The following is a 19401-nucleotide window of genomic DNA, read 5'->3' on the forward strand; positions in this document are numbered from 1 at the left end:
GAACTGCTCCGTTAGATCTTGCAGTTACCGGCACGTATCTTGGACCACGTCTGAGACCTGAAATGTCAGTAGGTGTTTGAGTCTGAAGAGCTCACTGCTGGCCTCCATCTCCAGGAATGACGCTGGGAGCTGAGACCAGCAGCTCCCATGCAGCAGGTGCCTATTTTGTGCCCACCTGAAGAGAGGCAAGAGGAATCCCCCCTCCTGTGGGATTGTGGCAGCCCTAAGTGAGAGCTGAGTCCACTTCACACCCAGGACTACAAACCAAGGAGGAGATGCCTCAATTGACGAAGCCGACTGCCTTCGCTCAGCGGGGGCAAAGGAGATCTGGCACTGTCCAGGTTTCCTGTCTCATACCAGAAGGAACAAGACCTTTCTCGTGCGCAGCTCTCTGATAGGAGAAATTACCCGGCTGGAAAGAAGCGTCTCTCCAGAGGTGCAAGAGAGACCACACAGTATTACTTCAGTCTCTTTCCCAGCAGGTTCCCCTGGAGGCACAGGGACACCTCCAGGGAGCCCCAAGGAGGCAGAGAAAGTGACGTCTCGGGCTGGTCCTCTGCGTCTGAGCTGGGCTGGGCTCCTGGCATGGAGGGAGCTCGTGGCAAGCGGGCAGCGCTGCAGAGAGACAGCTCTGCCCAGGAGCAGCTCCTCTGCCAAGCGCAGCAGGGCTGAGGGCACTGCCTGCAGGTAACGAGGGGAGACGTGTGAGGCCAGCGGATCTTAAAGGCAGCGTGGGGTGGAAGAGTGCTGAGAGCTCACTGGGAGAAATCCTCACAGCCTTTGCACAGTCTCTGGCTGCAGGGCATTGAATCTGCAGCTGCTGGAGGGATCTCCAGAAGCTGGACCAACCCCCAGCCTACGGGATCTGCAAGTACAACTCTCACAGTTTCTCTAGTTTCGAGGAGAAGGACAACGTGTGGAGCAGGGCTTCCCTGCTGCACCGTCAGAGGGACAGGGCATGCTGTGTCTCTGCTGCAGTATAATGCAGAGAGGCTCCCTGGAGCAGTCTCCTAAAGCTGGCATAGCCCATGGCTAATGTGATCTGTCAGGAAGGCTCTCAAGGCTCCGTCGGTGTTGAGAAGGATGTGCTCGAGAGCAGGGCACCCCTACCACATCACCAAAGGCACAGGGCATGTCGGCTGCCTTCTCCCAGGGACGGCTGCCGGGCTGTGAAGGTGGGTGTGCGTGCAGGGGTGCTCAGGGCTGTCCTTCAGAGCAGGGTCCCCGTGTCCCAGGGAACTGTGTGCTGGGCCAGGGACTCTGCTGCCTGCCAGGGTCAGCTCTCAGCCTGCCCGGGGAGCTCCCCATGGCGCTGCGGGGAGAAGCTGTGGGTGGAAGGAGTGACCCCAGTCGTGTCATGGCAGGGTCCTTCTGCAGTCGTGAGGGTGCTGCATGGGTCGTGTTTCCTCCCAGCTCCAGATCACCCCCAGGACATTTGCAGAGGATCCTTTTGGAGAAGGACTTCAAGGCAGCATTTACCTGAAAGAAATGGAGCCCATGTTTTGAATTTTCCACCTTTAGTGGGATGCATGGGGAGTGGGAGAAAGGAATTTCCTTTTCCATTTAGGATGGCACCTCCCCACCACCACACATACATTCCCTGGAGACACTCCCTGGTCTCCTCTCCCACATCCTGGAGGATAAATGTTCAAGTGTCTCCCTGTCCTGACTCTTTTTGAAGAAGAATTTTCACCTGTTCCCCTCTCACCCCTGCTGTCCTTGTTCCTTCCCTTCTTCCACTGTGGTGGGGGCTGAGGATTCAGGTGCAGCTCAGACACTGACGCTGCACGTCCTGTCATGCCTGTGTATCCAGGGAGGAAAAGCATCCAAATGCCTTTAATATTTTGGGCTCTGGGGACTGCAGTGTGTGGGGCCGAGAGTAAGCCACCCCATCTTTAGGCTAGTTGGCTCTTTCCCAGGAGTGTCCTGCTTGGCTGCACGCTGCCCTCCAGAAGGGCTCAGCTCTCCCGTGGCATCCCTGTGTCGTCTAGCAGCCCCACGGAGTAGACATGTCAGTGCCAAGGCCACGTAAATCCAGCTGGAGGGCTGAATGTAGGCAGCTGCAGTGAGCCCCCTGTGTCCCTGGCTGGGAGGGGAGAGCTGAGATCCTCCTCGGGTCCAGTGAGCTCAGGTGAGGGGCTGGGAGAACTGCGCTTGTAAATGGGACTCCTCTGCTCTCAGCAGTGTCCAGGTTCTTCTCAGGGGAATGTCTGCTTGGGATCATCCTCCAGCTCAAAGAGGCAGCAGCACAGGGCAGCTGAGAGCAATTCCGATGGACAAACTCGCTGTCCTCGCTCTGCACTGAGGGACAGTCCCCTTGGCTCGCAGGACCCACAAGGTTTCACTTGCAGCACAGCAGAAATGCCAGGGATTTCTGCCTTAAAAACACTCCTCAGGTGTGGTGGGGAAACTACAACAGAACAACACCAACAACAAGGTGCCCTGAGCTCTGCCCTGCAGTCGGGTGACAATGCTGAAAAGCCCTTTGATGCCAGGAGTGGATTTAATCTGAGATCACCCCGTGTTCCTTTTTACCCATGGCTGTAGGGCAGGACTGAATCCTGCAGAGATCTCAGCTCTCTGGTGGACTATCAGCCAGCACCAACCAGAGTGTACAAAAAGGACCTGCAAAAGGTCTTCCTGAAAGGCGAGAGCCAGTTTGGTGGGTTTCTAAGACCAATTGAATACTTTAGTTTGAGAGAAATCTTCCCCAACTTCTCACTGCTTTTCTTTCCATTAACAGGTCTCCAAGCCCAGGGGAAGAAAATGTCGAATGGCAGCTCCATCACCCAGTTCCTCCTCCTGGCATTTGCAGACACGCGGGAGCTGCAGCTCTTGCACTTCTGGACCTTCCTGGGCATCTACCTGGCTGCCCTCCTGGCCAACGGCCTCATCATCACCACCATTGCCTGTGACCACCGTCTCCACACCCCCATGTACTTCCTCCTCCTCAACCTCTCCCTCCTTGACCTGGGCTCCATCTCCACCACTCTCCCCAAATCCATGGCCAATTCCCTCTGGGACACCAGGGACATCTCCTATGCCGGATGTGCTGCACAGCTCTTGTTCTTCATCTTCTTTCTCACAGCAGAGTATTGTCTTCTCACCATTATGGCCTATGACTGCTACGTTGCCATCTGCAAACCCCTGCACTACGGGACCCTCCTGGGCAGCAGAGCTTGTGTCCACATGGCAGCAGCTGCCTGGGGCAGTGGGTTTCTCTATGCTCTCCTGCACACGGCCAATACATTTTCCCTACCCCTCTGCCAGGGCAATGCCCTGGACCAGTTCTTCTGTGAAATCCCCCAGATCCTCAAGCTCTCCTGCTCACACTCCTACCTCAGGGAAGCTGGGCTTCTTGTGGTCAGTGCCTGTTTAGGCTTCGGGTGCTTTGTTTTCATCGTGCTGTCCTACGTGCAGATCTTCAGGGCCGTTCTGAGGATCCCCTCTGAGCAGGGACGGCACAAAGCCTTTTCCACGTGCCTCCCTCACCTGGCCGTCGTCTCCCTGCTTGTCAGCACTGCCATGTTTGCCTACCTGAAGCCCCCCTCCATCTCCTCCCCAGTTCTCGACCTGGTGGTGGCTGTGCTGTACTCAGTGTTGCCTCCAGCACTGAACCCCCTCATCTACAGCATGAGGAACCAGGAGCTCAAGGAGGCCATTAGGTATCTGATTTCATGGATTTTTTTCAAGAGGGAGAAATGTTCCACCTCTCTCCACAAATGACTCCCGCACTATTTGATTCCATCTGCTTTTTTGTGTGTTTTGTTATTGGCTTTGTGTTTTTAATGATTACATTTCTCATCATTGCTGTTGATATTGTCATTTATGGTTTTTATGCTCCTACACAAAGGTTTCACTTGTGTCACTACACCTGAGACATTTACGTCTTAGTTTCACCTGGTTCCCTTCTAAAAATGTATTTCACAGTGGCTCAGAGCTGGCCTCTTTCACAGAGTCTCTGTTAACAAAGCAAGATCTCCCTGGTGCAGTGCTGTAATGCTGGGGTCTTTCTCCAAACATGCCTGAGGAAATTCACCCCTGAAGGTCTTCTTCCTCCTCCATGTGTCCAGGAATAAAAAGCTGACTGTCCATTTGTAACATTTTAGAGATATTGGACTGGATTTAGGAGTCACCAGTCGGTGTCTGGTGAGAGGTAAGATCGTGGGTTTAACTGAGGGACGTACCCCAGCCCTTCACACAGATGACATAAAGGCCACCCATCCTGTGGGAGGGGAATCTGGAGCTGTCTGGAGAGGCTGGTGTTTCTCCAGGGACAGCATGTTCCTGGGGTTGTGCTGGGATGGCAGAGGTCAGAAGGATGGGGTCTGGGGCCTCAAGCAGAGGCCATGTGCAGACCTCCTCTGGGCACTCTCCCGTTCCTCCCCACCTGTCTACAGCAGGAATTCCCACAGAGGGACAGACACGTCCAGGTGTGGCCACACCACGGCTCACTGAAAGGGCATGAAAAGTCAAGCTGTCTGGGTAGCCCTCTCCTCCTAATCCATCCCTGTGTGCAGCTGGCCTCGTTCATGGTCAGCATGCGCCACTGGCTCATGTGGTGTCCCTCATAATGCGTGGGCCCTTCTCCTCAAGGTCACTGCTCATCCTGTCACATCCCACCTGGCACTGTAATACGGTGTTTTTCTTCCCCCTGATGCAGGACTGGCCACTTCTCTTTGTAAAACTTAAGCAGTTTCTTCTGGCTGACTCCCAGAATTTCCCAAGGTCCCCCTGGACTGAAGATCCATTTTGTTCGTTCTTCATGTTTGCGTGCAGACAGCTCACCATGGTTGTGGTGATGCATCAGCACAAGATAACAGCACGAGGAGTTGCAGGGCACTACAGGGAATTAAAGACATTCCTAATTTTGTACTGTCCAGCAGAGGAATTGTCACAACACCTATGTTAGAAACATCTTTGTGCCCCGTAGAGAGGGCACAAAGCAAGCAAATGTAGGGCCTGTGGGGAAAGAGAAGCTGGGCTGTTTGTAGAGGAATCTACGACAATGGTTAAAGAAAAGAACTTGGGAAGGGGAAAGAGGAAAAAGGAAAACCAAAAGTTCAACTCCAGCACAGAACCACGAAACCCCGGAGGCTGGAAGGCAGCCAGCTTCCACCTTCTCTGTGCTTCCTCTTCAGGCTTGATGTTACTCAGAGCTCCTTTCTCATGTATGCCAGCCTCCTGCCACCTTGGCATGACTTCCTGCATGTTGGCATGGACCATTCTGGATGACGAAGAGGTGATCCTTGACCACCAAAAAGCTCTCTGCAGGACCCACCTGGCCACAGACATCCTCTGATCCAAGGTTATCAAAATCTACCTCCCTAACTGTTATGCCCATCAGTCTTTATCGTATGAAAAGGAATTGACTTTCTTAAGATATATAGCTAGCTAGCTCCCATTGTGTACTGATTTATCGTGCTTGGGTAAGTGAGTTAAAGGAGGTCAGCTCATCACAAGGAGCAGAAGAACAGCCCTGCCCTCAAAATAAGGACTTCTCAGAATCATTCAGCTGTCCATGAAGGATAAAAGATACCCCTGGAGAACCGAGATAATGCCAGTATCCTCGTCCCTCTTACACACCTTTGAAACTCTCCCAGTGTCCAGCATCACAGACAAGTAATTAGCAATAGACCAACTCCGGGGATGTCTGGATCAATAGACAAGCCGCGAGAAGGCTGATGGCTGATGGAGCTGCAGAGATATAGCTACTTTGTGCAGTTTTACTGTGATTAGGAATTGGTACTCCGTGTGTGTGTTAGTTAGTCATTAGTCAAATAATAAGGTACCTGAATGCTTGAATGGCATAAGAACCCTGTGTTTAACCGCATTTGAGGTACCCCAATTGAGCTCGGACACCTCATGCGCATGACTAAATATTTACGCGTGCACCTCTGTACTTTGTGTCCTAGCCTCTCTGCTCGGTCAGCACGGGCCACTTGCAAATTTTCATAACACAAGTGACTGATTGCCACTGCAGTGGGGCAAGGTCTCTCCCTTCTCCATGCAGTAGATGTGAGGCAGTTTAGAACACAAGACACACCACACCAGGGTCTCCACTCATGTGTTGCACTCTCAAACTGCTGTTTTTTCTCTTGCCCAACATTTACTCGCCCTCTTCATAATACAGTCAAGGAACAGGCCAAAAAATCTCGTGGGGGACCTGTCAGCAGCACCTTGTCATTCATGGAGATCACCTTCACCTTTGTCAAAGGCCCTTGAGGGCTGCAGAGACACCACTGACAAAAACCCTCTTTCTTGCCAGGGCCGCCCTTCCCAGCCCTGTTTCTCTCTGTTCTTGCAGACAGCAGGCTTTGCTCACCATCAACATCCAATTTCAGCTTTAAGCTTCCAGGTGCCGTCCACTTGACCGTGTCTCTGCCGTGAAGCAAAGCCTTTGCACACAGAAGGTCTTCAATGCTTGGTACCAGGTTTCCTTTAAGAGACGTCCGAGCTTGGCCTGGAGCTACACCTGAGGTGCCACAGCCCAGATGTGCACCAAAACTCTCAGCCAGGGGAAGAGACAAGTTGAGAGAGAGCCTGTGCTTTTTGACTTTGACAGAGGAACTGCCAAGGCGTGGTGGGACAAGGCACACAGCTTGGGGTGCTGCAATGGATGGCTACAGGCTTTTCAGGAGAGACAGGCTGGAAGGATCAGGAGTGGGGTTTCCTGAAAGTGAAGCCGTTAACTGGATGTATGGCGCAACTCCTTGGGGCAGGTGAAGAGTTTGGTGAGCCTTTGTGGGGGAGGGTGAGAGGAGAGGCCAGTAGAAGTGTCCTGTCATGGTGGGAGATAAGGAACCCACAGTCAGGATGAGGAAGAGGGTATAGTCTTTCTGAAGGATCCCAGGGAAGCGTCTGACTGTACAAGCCTGGGTCTCGCTGGGGACTGCCATGATACTGGCAGCTTCTGAAAGAGGAGCACAGCAGCACGTACAGTCCAGGTGGTTTCTGGAGTGTCTTAGGACAACGTCTTAGCACAGCTGCCAGATGGGCCAACAAAAATAATGCCAACCTTGATGTGATACCTGCAATGCAGGAAGAGCTGGTCAGAGACGTGAAGATTGGCTGTCGTGACCCTGAAGTAGTGGGGTCCCAGCACTCCAGGGCAGTGAGGAAGCAGAACAGAAGACTGCAGACGCTGGACCTCAGAGGTCCTTTTGCCTTTGGCCTACGCTGAGGAGTTTTCGTGGGGATCCAATGGTCAGGAGCACTGAAGGTGGCGCAAAGCTCTGTACAGCTGGTCTTCAAGGACAGCATCCTCCAAGGAGAACATTGGCCTGTATCAAAACTCAGTTTGAAACCTGAAAGTAAATTCAGGGGAATCATAACGAGATTTCCAACTTCAGGAATTCTTACAGAAGAAAACAAAGATATTAGTTGGACACTGCTGTATTGAGTTAGAGTAGGGAGAGAGAGTTCCGAGATACTCTATGTCTTTTTTGCCTCAGACTTCCCCAGCAAGGTCTCTCAGGGCTTTGTGCCTCGAGGCAAGACTCTGGACAAGAACAGCCAATGGCGGATAGGAATGAAATCAGGATCTACTGGAGCAAACTCAACCACTACCAGTACATGGGAATGGACGGGGCACATCCAGAGGTGCTGGAAAGTAAGGGAATGTCACAGTGAGGCCACTCTCCCTCATCTTGGAAAGGTCCTGGAGGCTGGCGGGACTCCCTGACATCTGGCAAAAAGTAAATGCTGCATGCATCTTTCAAAAGGGTCCAGAGAAGGAGGTGGGGAGCTAAAGGCTGCTTAGCTTCCCTTTAGATGAGGAACATGTCCCAAAGCATGTTCTCTCGCACTGCATTTCTGGGTGCCTGAAGGAGACGGTGCCTGGATGAACTCAGGGAACATGTACACCGGTTACGGTTTGGCACTTGGAGGGCCATGGTGTTATGCCATTGTACGCCCCATAAAGATTTGGCCATCTCAAAAAAAGGGACGATAGGAGGGAAGTGCTAGCAGGTGGGACCATTGCTTGACTGCAAAGAGATAAAGGCAGGATCTATCCAACGTATCCAACCTTCATTGCGCCCAGCCTCTTTTAGATAGGAGATATAGATGTGAAATGTATTAAAATAAACATGTCCTCGGAACACAGTCTGGGATCTGTGCCTGACAGGAAAATGTGTTTTCTATTGGTCTGAGGCCATCCAGAATGGAAAGTGAACTTCAGGGCAGGGAATGGGGACGTGACATACAGCTGAGGCATGTCTTCTCTGTACTGAACTCTGCCTGCCTTTGATTTCCTTTGTTGGCAATTAGGAAACACCATTCTGTGTCAGCTCGTTTTCAAGGTAAAGCAGGTGGGAACCGGTGCCAAGGAGTGGAAACACGCAGCTACGGACTGGAGTGGAGAAAGCTCAGGTTTGAACAGGCTGCTGTCAGTCCTGGTTGCCAGGTGAGAGACATGGTGAGATTGAGACAAAGCCTGTCCACGGAGTGTTTGCAATAAAGGGTCTTGCCTTAAAGGGTCTTGAGGCTCCATTAGCAGAAATTCGGGGTCAATATGAACTGGAGATTGCTGGCATCATTTCATGTGTAAGAAGAAAAAATAAAGAACAAAATAAGAAGGAAGCAATCCTTTCTTATGGTTGTTTAGTATTGAAATGTATTCATCTGAGAACTCTCTAATTAAGCACAGAAGAACTGAGGAATCCAGGAAGTCTATGCACAGAGACTTGGCTGGTTATGGCATTTGGTATGGAAATGAGTCCTCTCCGGCCAAGATCCTGTAGACCCTCAAACACTGGGCAAGGCTCTAGAGAAGTAAAACTCAGCAGCAAAACCCCAAGATGGTGAGGGTGTTACCAGGCCCCACTGATGCCCATCACTGGAGACACCATGGAGGGAATGACCGGACAAGATTCCTGTCCCTGGGGACCGGTGAAGCAGAAAGTCAGAAGCACTGGTTATAGGTGGAAAATCAAATGTGGAGGTGGCTCTGAAAACCTTTGATGCATTTCATCAATGGGGACAGCCATGCCGTGTCCCTGTCCCTTGGGGATTTGCCAGAGCCTGTGAGATTCCAACAGTTCACCCACCTTCTTCCAAAGCCCTGATAATGTTCCCCTCGCACAGAAGATGCCTTAGCCCCCCGACTTGCTTGAACCTTCTGGTGGAAGTTCCAATATGAACTGGTGCCAAAGGCAGCCAAGTGGTGTGCTACATCTGACATTGCCAATGCATTCTTCTTTTTCAATCCCTTTGGCAGCAGGGTGCAGGCCACAGTTTGCTTTCACATGGTGTCCAATGCCCCTGGAATGCCCCCAGTGACAGGACAAGAGGTACTTGAACATAAGAAGTTCCATCCAAACATGAGGAGGAACTTCTTGACTTTGAGGGTGGCAGAGCACTGGAACAGGCTGCCCAGAGACGTGGTGGACTCTCCTTCTCTGGAGACTTTCAAAACCTGCCTGGACGCATTCCTGTGCAACGTGCTCTAGATGAACCTGCTCTGGCAGGGGGGTTGAACTATGTGATCTCCAGAGGTCCCTTCCAACCCCTACCATTCTGTGATTCTGTAATCGACTATCCTACGGTTTGCCATGGACTAATCCAAACTGCACTGGAACAGCGTGATACCCCTGAACATGTACAATACATCCATGATCTCATCATGTGGGGCAACAAAGCAGAAGTGTTTGAAAAGGGGAAAAGAGCAATTCAGATTCTTCTGAAAGCTGGTTTTGCCATAAAAGAAGCAAGGTCAAGGGACTTGCAGAGAAGATTCAGTTCTTGGGAATAAAATGGCAGGATGGATGCCATCATGTCCCTATGGATGCGGTCAACAAGATTGCAACTATGTCTCCACCAGCTAAGAAGAAGGAAGCACAAGCTTTCTTAGGCCTTGTGGGATGCTGGAGAATGCATATTCCAGGTTGTAATCAGCTTGTGAGCCCTCTCTATGGAGTAACCTGAAAGAAGATCTATTCTGAGTGCGGCCTTGAGCAACAGCAACCCTTTGAGCAGATCAAACAGGAGATAGCTCGTGTGGTAGCTCTTGGGTCTGTCCAGACAGGACCAGCCGTGCGTAATGGTCTCTACAGTGCAGCTGTGGCACGTGGTCTCACCTGGAGCCTCTGGCAGAAATCATCGGGAGAAACCTGAGGTCAACCTCTAGGCTTTGGAGATGAGGGTATTGAGGATCGGAAGCCCTCAACACCCCAACCGAAAAAGAGATCCTGACAGCGTATGAGGGGGTTTGAGCCACTTCAGAAGTTGTTGATGGGCAAGCACGGCTCCTCCTGGCACAGCAGTTGCCTGTGCTACACTGGATATCCCCTCCACACATCACGCGACTGACGCTACATGGACTAAGCGGGTAGTGCTGATCACACAGTGAGCTCGACCAGGGAAACCAAACCTCCAGGAATCCTTGAAGAGATTACGGACTTTCCAGAGGGCATAGATTTTGGAGCATCTCATGAGGAGGTGGCTCATGCCCCGGTGGCACCCTCATACAATGAGTTGTCATCTACTGATGAAAGGTGTGAAAGGCAGGGCCAGAAGGCTGGATGCCTCTCCCAAAGCTGGTATCAGGAGCACACCCAAGGAACTGTTCCATGAAAAGTCCTCATGGTGTTCTGGGGTTCTCCACAGACTCAGGGGGACAGGGTCAGAGTTGCAGGGGGATCTGTTAGGGACCAAGGGCTGGACGAAGAGAGCTCCCTTCTTGGTGGCACATGTCCAAGCAGAGTGCACATGGCCTTCGATTATTCTTCCTGGTACTGTCCCGCTTGTGGTATGGGTGATGGCCACTGCTATCCTGGAGAGGAACTTGGAGTTGCCAGGAGAGCTCATGGGATCGCCCGGAAAAGTATGTGAGTCTGGGTGAGCAGTGAGTGGCACCTCATCAAATGAGTGACCATCCAAGGTGGAGTGTCCTTGAAGGAAAGGTGAACCTAAAGAGCCCATGGGCTAACAAGGCCCCTGCAATGCCAGGAGCCAGCAGGCCAAAGGGACAAAAGACTAGACAATGGTTCAGCCCACTGTCCTGGAGACCCTGTGGGACCGATCTAGGGCAGCCCTTCCCTGCCCTTTGTGACACTAAAGACAACCCATTGTCCTGCCAAGCCCTGTCCTTGTCTACTGAGCAATCAGGGAAGATGGAAGGGGACTCAGCAGCAGTGATCCCTTTCTGGCTGGGGCTGCTCCCCACCTTGACCAGCATGGCGAGTGCAGGGTCACCCCATGGCCCCAGGGCACCACAGCCCCCTCCCTCTGCAGAGCAGCACCGCCAGCTCAGGTCCCTGCAGGAAGCATGGGGTGGGAACCAGGAATGTCCAGCCAGGCCAGCCTGGACACACTCACCTGGGGAAAGGCTTTCTGGGGAGAAAGGGTGACCAGGGAGAAGAGCAAGGGAGCATTTCTGTGCCTGCAGGGAGGAATCCATGGGAAGGACAAACCTCTTTCTGCAGGCCCCCACTCTGGGCAGGCTGCTCTGTGCCTGGAGCAGGACTCTTGTGCTGGCCTGGGGAGAGGGGCTGGCACTGAGGGGACACAGACCATCTGTGGCCCTGGCACTGGGGGAGGCCACCAAAACAGGAGGGCTGAGGGGGACAGAGCCCTGAGGGCTGCTGGGGTACTTTGCCAGGGAGATGTCTCCCCACCCTTGAGCACACCTGTCCCATGCGGTTCCAGCACGGTGGGGCCATTGGACCGTTAATGGGGCATCAGGGCCCGCCTTCCCATTGCTCTCCAGTTTCCCATCCCCTTACTCCTCGCTCAGTCACATCCCTCTAAACTCCCCAGGTGCTGCTTTGAGCTTCAGGCAGTTGGAAGAATGCCCTGGTCTTTCGGCAGGCTGATAATCTCTTCAGCCTAATCCTTCCATGTGTTTATATCTGTCATATCCCATCCATCTCTCTCCCATACTTGGAGTGAGGTTATTCCTTTTGGTTGGTGACCCTCGCTGGAGGAGGTTCACCAGGTTGAAGAAGCCCATGTCCCTCATCGTCCCCAGACAGGGCTTATGCGCTAAGCCCCAATCCTCAAAACTAAGAAATTCCAACTGAACTCAAGAAAACAGGTTTTGGCATCAAGAACCCTGGCACGGGCTGCCCTGAGAGGCTGTGGAGTGTCCTGTCGTGGAGATACTAAAAACCAACCTGGACATCTTCTTAAGTGACCTGCTCTGGCTGACTCCCTCTAGGGCAGCAGGAATGAACTAGACGATCTCCAAAGATCCCTTTCAATCTACATGATTCTGTGAGGACATGGCAGTCCAGCAACATCTAGGGTAGATGCTTGTGAGGTCCCTTCTGCCTGAGAACCCAACAGGCCAGCAGCAGGCCAAGGCCTGGCGTGTTGATTGTGAGGTCACCGCTGCTATAATGGCAGGAACCTGGCGGCAGGCCAACCCCCGGCTCAAGGCTGGGTTCGGTGCCTACGAGGTCATTTCTCCATGAGTACCTGACAGGCCAGCAGCAGGCACGTGGTGTGGATGTTGGTTATGAGGTCAGTGCTGCCACAATCTCTGATAGGCCAGAAGCAGGCAGATATTGATTTGGAGGTCACTTCTGCCTGAGTCCTTGATAGCCCCGCAGCAGGCAAATGGCCTGAATGCCAGTTGTGAGGCTGCTGCTGCCTGAGGACCTGAGAGACCATGAGCAAGCTCGTGGGTGTTTGAAGCCCTGTGTTCCAGAGCACCCCTTAGGCCAGCAGGTTGAAGACCAGGCTTGGTTCTTGTGAGGCCCCAAGTATGGGACATGCCAGCAGCATCCGTATGAATGCAAGACACAGTATGGGACACGCCAGCATGTATGGAACACACCAGCAGCTAGAGGTCGCTTGTGGGATCACTGCTGCTTGGGCACATGATTATCCAGCAGCAGGCTCATGACTGGGGTCTGTGTTTGTGAAGTCATTTCCTTCTGAATACCTTTGTAGGCCAAAATGAGGCTTGTGGCTGTGTTTGGAGCCTGTGTGGTCTCTTCATCTTGGAAACTTTCTGGACTCTAACATAGGTGGTGGGACATCCACACTAATGGTCCCAAGGCTTCTTCCAGCTTTTACTTTCTGAGCAGTGAAATCTCTTGGGATTTCTCTTCCATGGGTTGAGGTTTCTGGGCTCACTGGTAGGGCGTCCAACAAAGCTAAGATGCCTGGGCGTGAAGAGTGAAATATTTATTAATATACAAACAGTGATTTAACAAAATTAGTAGTGAACGCGGCAGTGTTTTATGGGATGTGATGACAAGGTACACTTGATTCTTTATTGCATAGAGGACAGGGTCGGACAAGCTGTCAGGGAGACCCTCCCGTTGAGTCATGAGGCTCAACTTGCTTTCTAAACTCCTTCTCGGAGAGGAGTCTGCCTGAGGCTGGATCCAATGCTAGTCCCAGCCTTGGTTAACGGTTTATGTCTAAAGGATTATATATGTGCAATCAATCCTTTCTATCACTTAGCTAAGATTTCACAGTTTAACGTTCTATTAATCACCTACCGAGAATCTGTTGTGGCAAGGAATCTCTCGACGTCTAGGAGGAGAACCTTAAGCGAGCATCCCTGCTCAAGGGGAGATCCTGGCGTGCAGCCCACTGCCGTGCAGGAGAGCTCCAAGCACTCTTGGGCTGTCCACTATTTATAGAGTAAGAGAATTGACCTACAGTCATATTCGCATGGGAACAAAATACCTAGGCCCCCACTCCAGACAGTGTGTTGGCTGTGTTGCCAGCCATCCCCCAAAGTCCAGGTGACACTCATCACACCTCCCACTGATGGTTATGGCTTGAGCAGGAGCTGGGGAGGGGCAGAAGCGGGAGAGCGCAGCGCCACAAGATGCGGCACACAGGGACGTGGTTTAGTGGTGGACCTGGCAGGGTTGGGTTTACAGTTGGACACAATGATGTTAAAGATCCTTTCACATAGATGATTCCATGAGTCTGTGATTGTTTTGAGCCTCAGGACTCTGCTTCCTCCTCGCCCCTTCTCTGGGAGGCCAGGAGGTGTCACAGAATTTTCCTGCACTTGGCATTGCTCCCCCTCACATCCCTCTGCCCCAGGAAGAGCCCTGGGCCACAAGTGAGGGACAGGATCTGCCTTGCCAGGGCCTGGGGCTGAGGGCTTGGCCTTTCTGCTGCATCAAACCAACCAAGGGTTTCTTCAGCATTACAGCCACCTGCACTCTGCCTTTGCCCACCTGCAATCACAGCCTCCAATTATCTGCTCTAACGAGTCCCTGGGGAGGCTTTGTCAGGAATGGCCCTCAGTGGGGCTCATTAATGCTTCCAGGTACTTGGAGTTTGACTTCTGATTTCTTGAGCACTCTGTTCAACCTTCTCTCAGTATCTGAGGTCTGTGGACTCAGCAGCAAATACCCCATGGGGCTCATTAAAAGACAGAAAGCCTTAACAAGCTTCTCTTTTTGTAATTTTCTTCAAGACTTGTACAGCTAATTGGAGAGGTTTCATAGTGTAATGAAGTAGGAAGATTTCAAAATGCATCTGATAAAAATGATCTTTTCTGTTAAAGGATATATTTTATTACTTTTCACTTTGCAGAAGAGGTGATAGAAGCATTCTCTGATTGATATTGGTGCAGAGTGTTTCCTCAGGAAGTCTGGACACCTAGGTAAAGCAGTCCCTTGATGTCCATCGCTGGATGGACAGCCTTGCTCCTCACCTCCCCAACCTCACCATTTCTGACATTGCCCACCTGGGACTTGCATCACTGCTCCTTGCATCAGACTTCTCCACTGGTCTCTGCAGCTGCAGGTTACAGCTCCATTGCTCCATCTCCCACCTGAGCCCCTTAGAGACCTGGCTGCACCCAGGCACAGGAGAATTTTCCCCATTCTTCAGAAAAGAAAAGTAAAGCACAATCAGTTTTCATAAACAATAAATGATATTCTGTAATCATATGCTAAGTACAAGCTACCACTAATGAGGTTGATTTCTACAAGGGATAAACTTAGGTAGTTAGATAAAAAATGATAGATATAAACATAATTAAAGAGCTGGCTAAGGAGGCAATTAGACTGTTGAGAGACAGTCAGGCTGTTCAGTCCCTGAAGGTGAAAGCAGCAGCGTGGGCGAGAGGTACCTGGATGAACAAAGAGTAAATGGAGAAGAAAACTGAAGAATTACGGAAAGGGCCTTTGCCTAGACAGTCTGGAACTGAAAAGGTGACTTTAGAAATGGTCACTGTATCAGGACAAGTAGACAAAAAATTAGAGAAACTAACTGCACTGTGTAACAGGGAGAATAGTTGTAATGGCGTCACAGGGAAGATCAATATTTCTTTGGAATATCCTTTCTGAGAGGTTATGGGATTGGCAGAGGTCTCTTGTGAGAGAGGACAAGCAAGTGGTGCACCCATCTTTGGAAGAATCCAACACTGCACCCCAGGGAACCAGAGGCTGCACAGGCTCACATCGGTGAGGAGCGGGCCATCAGTTGGAGTCCTCTTGGGTGACATTTGTGGGCACCAACAGCAGAACGTGTCCAAAACCCATCAGCATGGACTTACCAAGGGTCAATCATGCCTCGCCAACCTGACTGCCTTCACGATGTAGTAACTGCATTTGTGCATGAGGGCACTCTTGCCACGTTTGTCAATAGCAATAAACTCGGAGGATCATTTGTTTACCAATTAATTTACCAATTACTGCCATGGGCAAAACAGACCCAACTTGGGAAAATTCATTAAATGTATTTCCAATTGATTGTAACAGAATAGGACAGTGAGAAATAAAACACAATTCAAAACACCTTCCCCCCTCTCTCCCTCCCTTCTTCCCAGGCTCAACTTCATTCCTAACTCACGGAATCACGGAATCTTCAGAGTTGGAAGGGACCTCTAGAGATCATCTTGTCCAACTCCCCTGCTAGAGCAGGATTACCTAAAGCACATCCCTCAGGGCTGCATCCAGGCGGGTCTTGAAAATCTCCAGAGTAGGGGACTCCACAACCTCCCTGGGCAGCCTGTTCCAGTGCTCTGTCACCCTCACCGTAAAGAAGTTTTTCCGTGTATTTGAATGGAACTTCCTATGTTCTAGCTTGTGCCCATTGCCCCTTGTCCTGTCGCTGGGAACCATTGAAAAGAGCCTGGCTCCATCCTCCTTAAACCCACCCTTTAGATACTTGTAAACATTAATCAGGTCCCCCCTCAACCTTCTCTTCTCCAGGCTAAAGAGTCCCAGCTCTTTCAGCCTTTCCTCATAAGGGAGGTGCTCCAGTCCCACAATCATCTTGGTTGCCCTACGCTGGACTTGCTCCAGTAGTTCCCTGTCCCTCTTGAACTGGGGAGCCCAAAACTGGACACAGTACTCCAGTTGCGGCCTCACCAGTGCAGAGTAGAGGGGGAGAATGACCTCCCTCGACCTACTGGCCACACTCTTCCCTATGCAGCCCAGGATGCCATTGGCCTTCTTGGCGACAAGGGCACATTGCTGGCTCATGGATAATTTGCTGTCTACTAGGACCCCCAGGTCCTTCTCCTCAGAGCTGCTTCCCAGCATGTCTGCCCCTAACCTATACTGGTGTTTGGCATTCTTCCTTCCCAGGTGCAGGACCCTACACTTGCTTTTGTTGAACCTCATTAGGTTCTTCTCTGCCCAGCTCTCCAGCCTGTCCAGGTCACGCTGGATGGCAGCATGGCCCTCTGGAGTGTCGGCCACCCCTCCCAGCTTGGTATCATCAGCAAACTTGCTGAGGATACACTCTGTCCCCTCATCTAGGTCATTGATGAATATATTGAACAAAATTGGACCAAGTATTGACCCCTGAGGGACACCACTGGTTACAGGCCTCCAACTGGACTCTGTGCCGCTGATCACAACCCTCTGGTTTCTGTCACTCAGCCAGCTCTCGATCCACCTCACCGTCACCTCATCTAGCCCATACTTCCTCAGCTTCCTAATGAGGATGTTATGGGAGACAGTGTCAAAAGCCTTGCTAAGGTCAAGGTAGATGACATCTACGGCTCTCCCCTCATCCAGCCAACCCGTTATAACATCATAGAAAGCTATCAGATTGGTCAGGCATGATTTGCCCTTGGTAAATCCATGCTGACCACTTCCAATAACTTCCTGTTCCTCTACGTGCTTGGATATGACATCCAGAATGAGTCGCTCCATTACCTTCCCAGGGACAGAGGTGAGACTAACCGGCCTGTAGTTCCCTGGGTCCTCCTTCTTGCCTTTTTTGAAGATTGGAGTGATGTCAGCCTTCCTCCAGTCCTCAGGCACCTCTCCTGTTCCCCATGACCTTGCAAAGACAATGGAGAGCGGTCTAGCGATAACATCTGCCAGCTCTCTCAGCACTCACGGGTGCATCCCGTCAGGGCCCATGGATTTATGAACATCCGGCTTGGCCAAGTGGTCTCTGACCCGGTCCTCCTCAACTAAGGGAAAGTCTTCCTCTCTCCCGACCTTCCCCCTTGCCTCCAGGGTATGGGATGCGTGAGGGACGGCTTTATCAGTGAAGACCGAAGAAAAGAAGGCATTCAGTAACTCTGCCTTCTCTGTGTCTTCCACCACTAGGGCACCCGTCTCATTCATCAGTGGGCCTATATTTTCCCTAGTCTTCCTTTTTCTGTTGATATACTGGAAAAATCTCTTCTTGTTGTCTTTAACTGCAGTGGCCAAGCTGAGTTCTGATTGAGCTTTGGCCCTTCTAATCTTCCCCCTGCATAGCTTTTTTATATCTTGATAATCCTCATAAGTTGCTAAGCCCCTTTTCCAGAGAATGTAAGCCTTCCTTTTTTTTCTGAGGTCCAGCCAAAGCTCTCTATTTAGCCAGGCTGGCCTTCTTCCCCGTCGGCTCGTCTTTCGGGACATGGGGATGGCCTTCTCCTGTGCTTCTAAGAGCACCTGCTTGAAGTATGACCAGCCTTCCTGGGCACCTTTGCTCTTCAAAACTGCCTCCCAAGGGACACTCTCAACCATGCTCCTAAACAGGTTAAGGTCTGCCCTTCGGAAATCCAAGGTGGCAGTTCTGCTGGCTCCCCGCCTCACTTCACCAAGAATTGAAAACTCTATCATTTCATGGTCACTTGAACTCTTCTACCTTTGCCCAGAGTAGCACAGGGGGGTTGTGGAATGGGAGTTGCCGTCAGTTCATAACACTTCGTTTCTGACCTTGCCCAAATGTGGGTCCTTCCCACTGACTGCAGTTCTCCACAAACTGCTCCAGCGTGGATCCTTTCCACAGGGTACAGTCCTTCAGGCGTGGACTGCTGCAGTGTGGGTCCCCCACAGGCCACAGGTCCTGCTGCAAAACCTGCTCCAGCATGGGCTCCTCTCCTTGGGCAGCAGGTCCTGCCAGGAGCCTGCTCCACCGGGGTCCTCCATGGGCTGCTGGTCTAACTCTCCTAAAGGAAAAAGGCCAGCCCAGCACGGCTTCTCTTCTGGACCAGACCACAAGAAGTCCCGGAGGATGGCTGTTTCCTATGCCCGTGGGACTTGAGAAAACTCAGAAGACTCCAGTGTTTTGGGTATTGCTGAACAGAGTTTGCATGGTGTCAAGGCCTTCTCTGTTTCTTTGTTCTGCTCCCTCCAGTGAGTAGGTGGGAGGTGAGAAAGAAGTTGAGAGGGGACCCAGCCAGGACCGCTGATCCAAACTGACCAGAGGCAGTGAGCGACTGTGTGGCTGCTGGGCTATTGGCTATTGGCCATGGTCAACACATCACAGCAAGGAAGATTGTGATAGCTGGGAGCGAGTTCAGCGGTTGGCCACCAAGATGCTTAGGGGCTGAAGGGGAAGGGCCTTCTTTAGCCTGGAGAAGGGAAGGTCTTGGGAAGCTCATAGCAGCCTGTGTGTCCCTATGGGGACATTTTCAGGGCCATGGAGCCAGGCTTGTGACAGTGGTGCTTGGCAGGAGGTTAATAGACAATGGTCAGATGTTGAAATAAGGAAGGTTCAGGACAAAGAAAATGAAAATCTTTTTCTCTGTGGGGGCATCCAAGCATTGCAGGAGGTTTCCCAGTGACATTGTGCCATCTCTGTCCTTGGATGTTTTCCATCTCCTACGGGATAAAGCCTTGAGCAACATTTGACCAGCATTGGTCATGCCTTGAGGCATTTGACCAGCTTCCTGAACAAAGCTATCAGTATGCCATGCCTCCTGAGATTCCTGGGAGCAGCCACTTTCTTGTCTTTCTTGTTCTTCTACAAACTTCTCCACATCTCCAGACCAAGTGGTGATTTAGGCTGTAAAGAGAATGGAAACAAAGCCTCTGGCTTGGTTACTATCAACTTAATTGCTAAAAGAGAGTGAGATGGAGGGATCTCAGAGCTTCCAGATTCCTGTGGAAGGTTGAAGGCCTCCAAGAAAGGAGTTGAAAATAAGAGTGTTGAACTAGCCTAGCCTTTAAATCACTTCACATGGGATGCTTCTGCTTCCCACTTTCAGTCATTGGCACCCAGAAACCTCACATGCTTTTCTTCCTC

At 51.4% G+C, this 19401-nt stretch overlaps 1 protein-coding gene across 1 annotated transcript; it reads left to right on the top strand.

The window, feature by feature from the left end:
* Positions 1-3147: 3147 nt before the first annotated feature.
* LOC128903267 (olfactory receptor 14J1-like) lies at positions 3148-5147 on the top strand (the record flags this gene model as incomplete). The annotated part of the gene is made up of 2 exons (XM_054187282.1): positions 3148-3609; positions 5142-5147. Coding segments are annotated over 2 exons (468 nt in total), but the record flags the coding sequence as incomplete, so codon positions are not given.
* Positions 5148-19401: the final 14254 nt, after the last annotated feature.

Source organism: Rissa tridactyla, unplaced genomic scaffold (assembly GCF_028500815.1).
Source record: "Rissa tridactyla isolate bRisTri1 unplaced genomic scaffold, bRisTri1.patW.cur.20221130 scaffold_29, whole genome shotgun sequence".
NCBI lineage: Eukaryota > Metazoa > Chordata > Aves > Charadriiformes > Laridae > Rissa > Rissa tridactyla.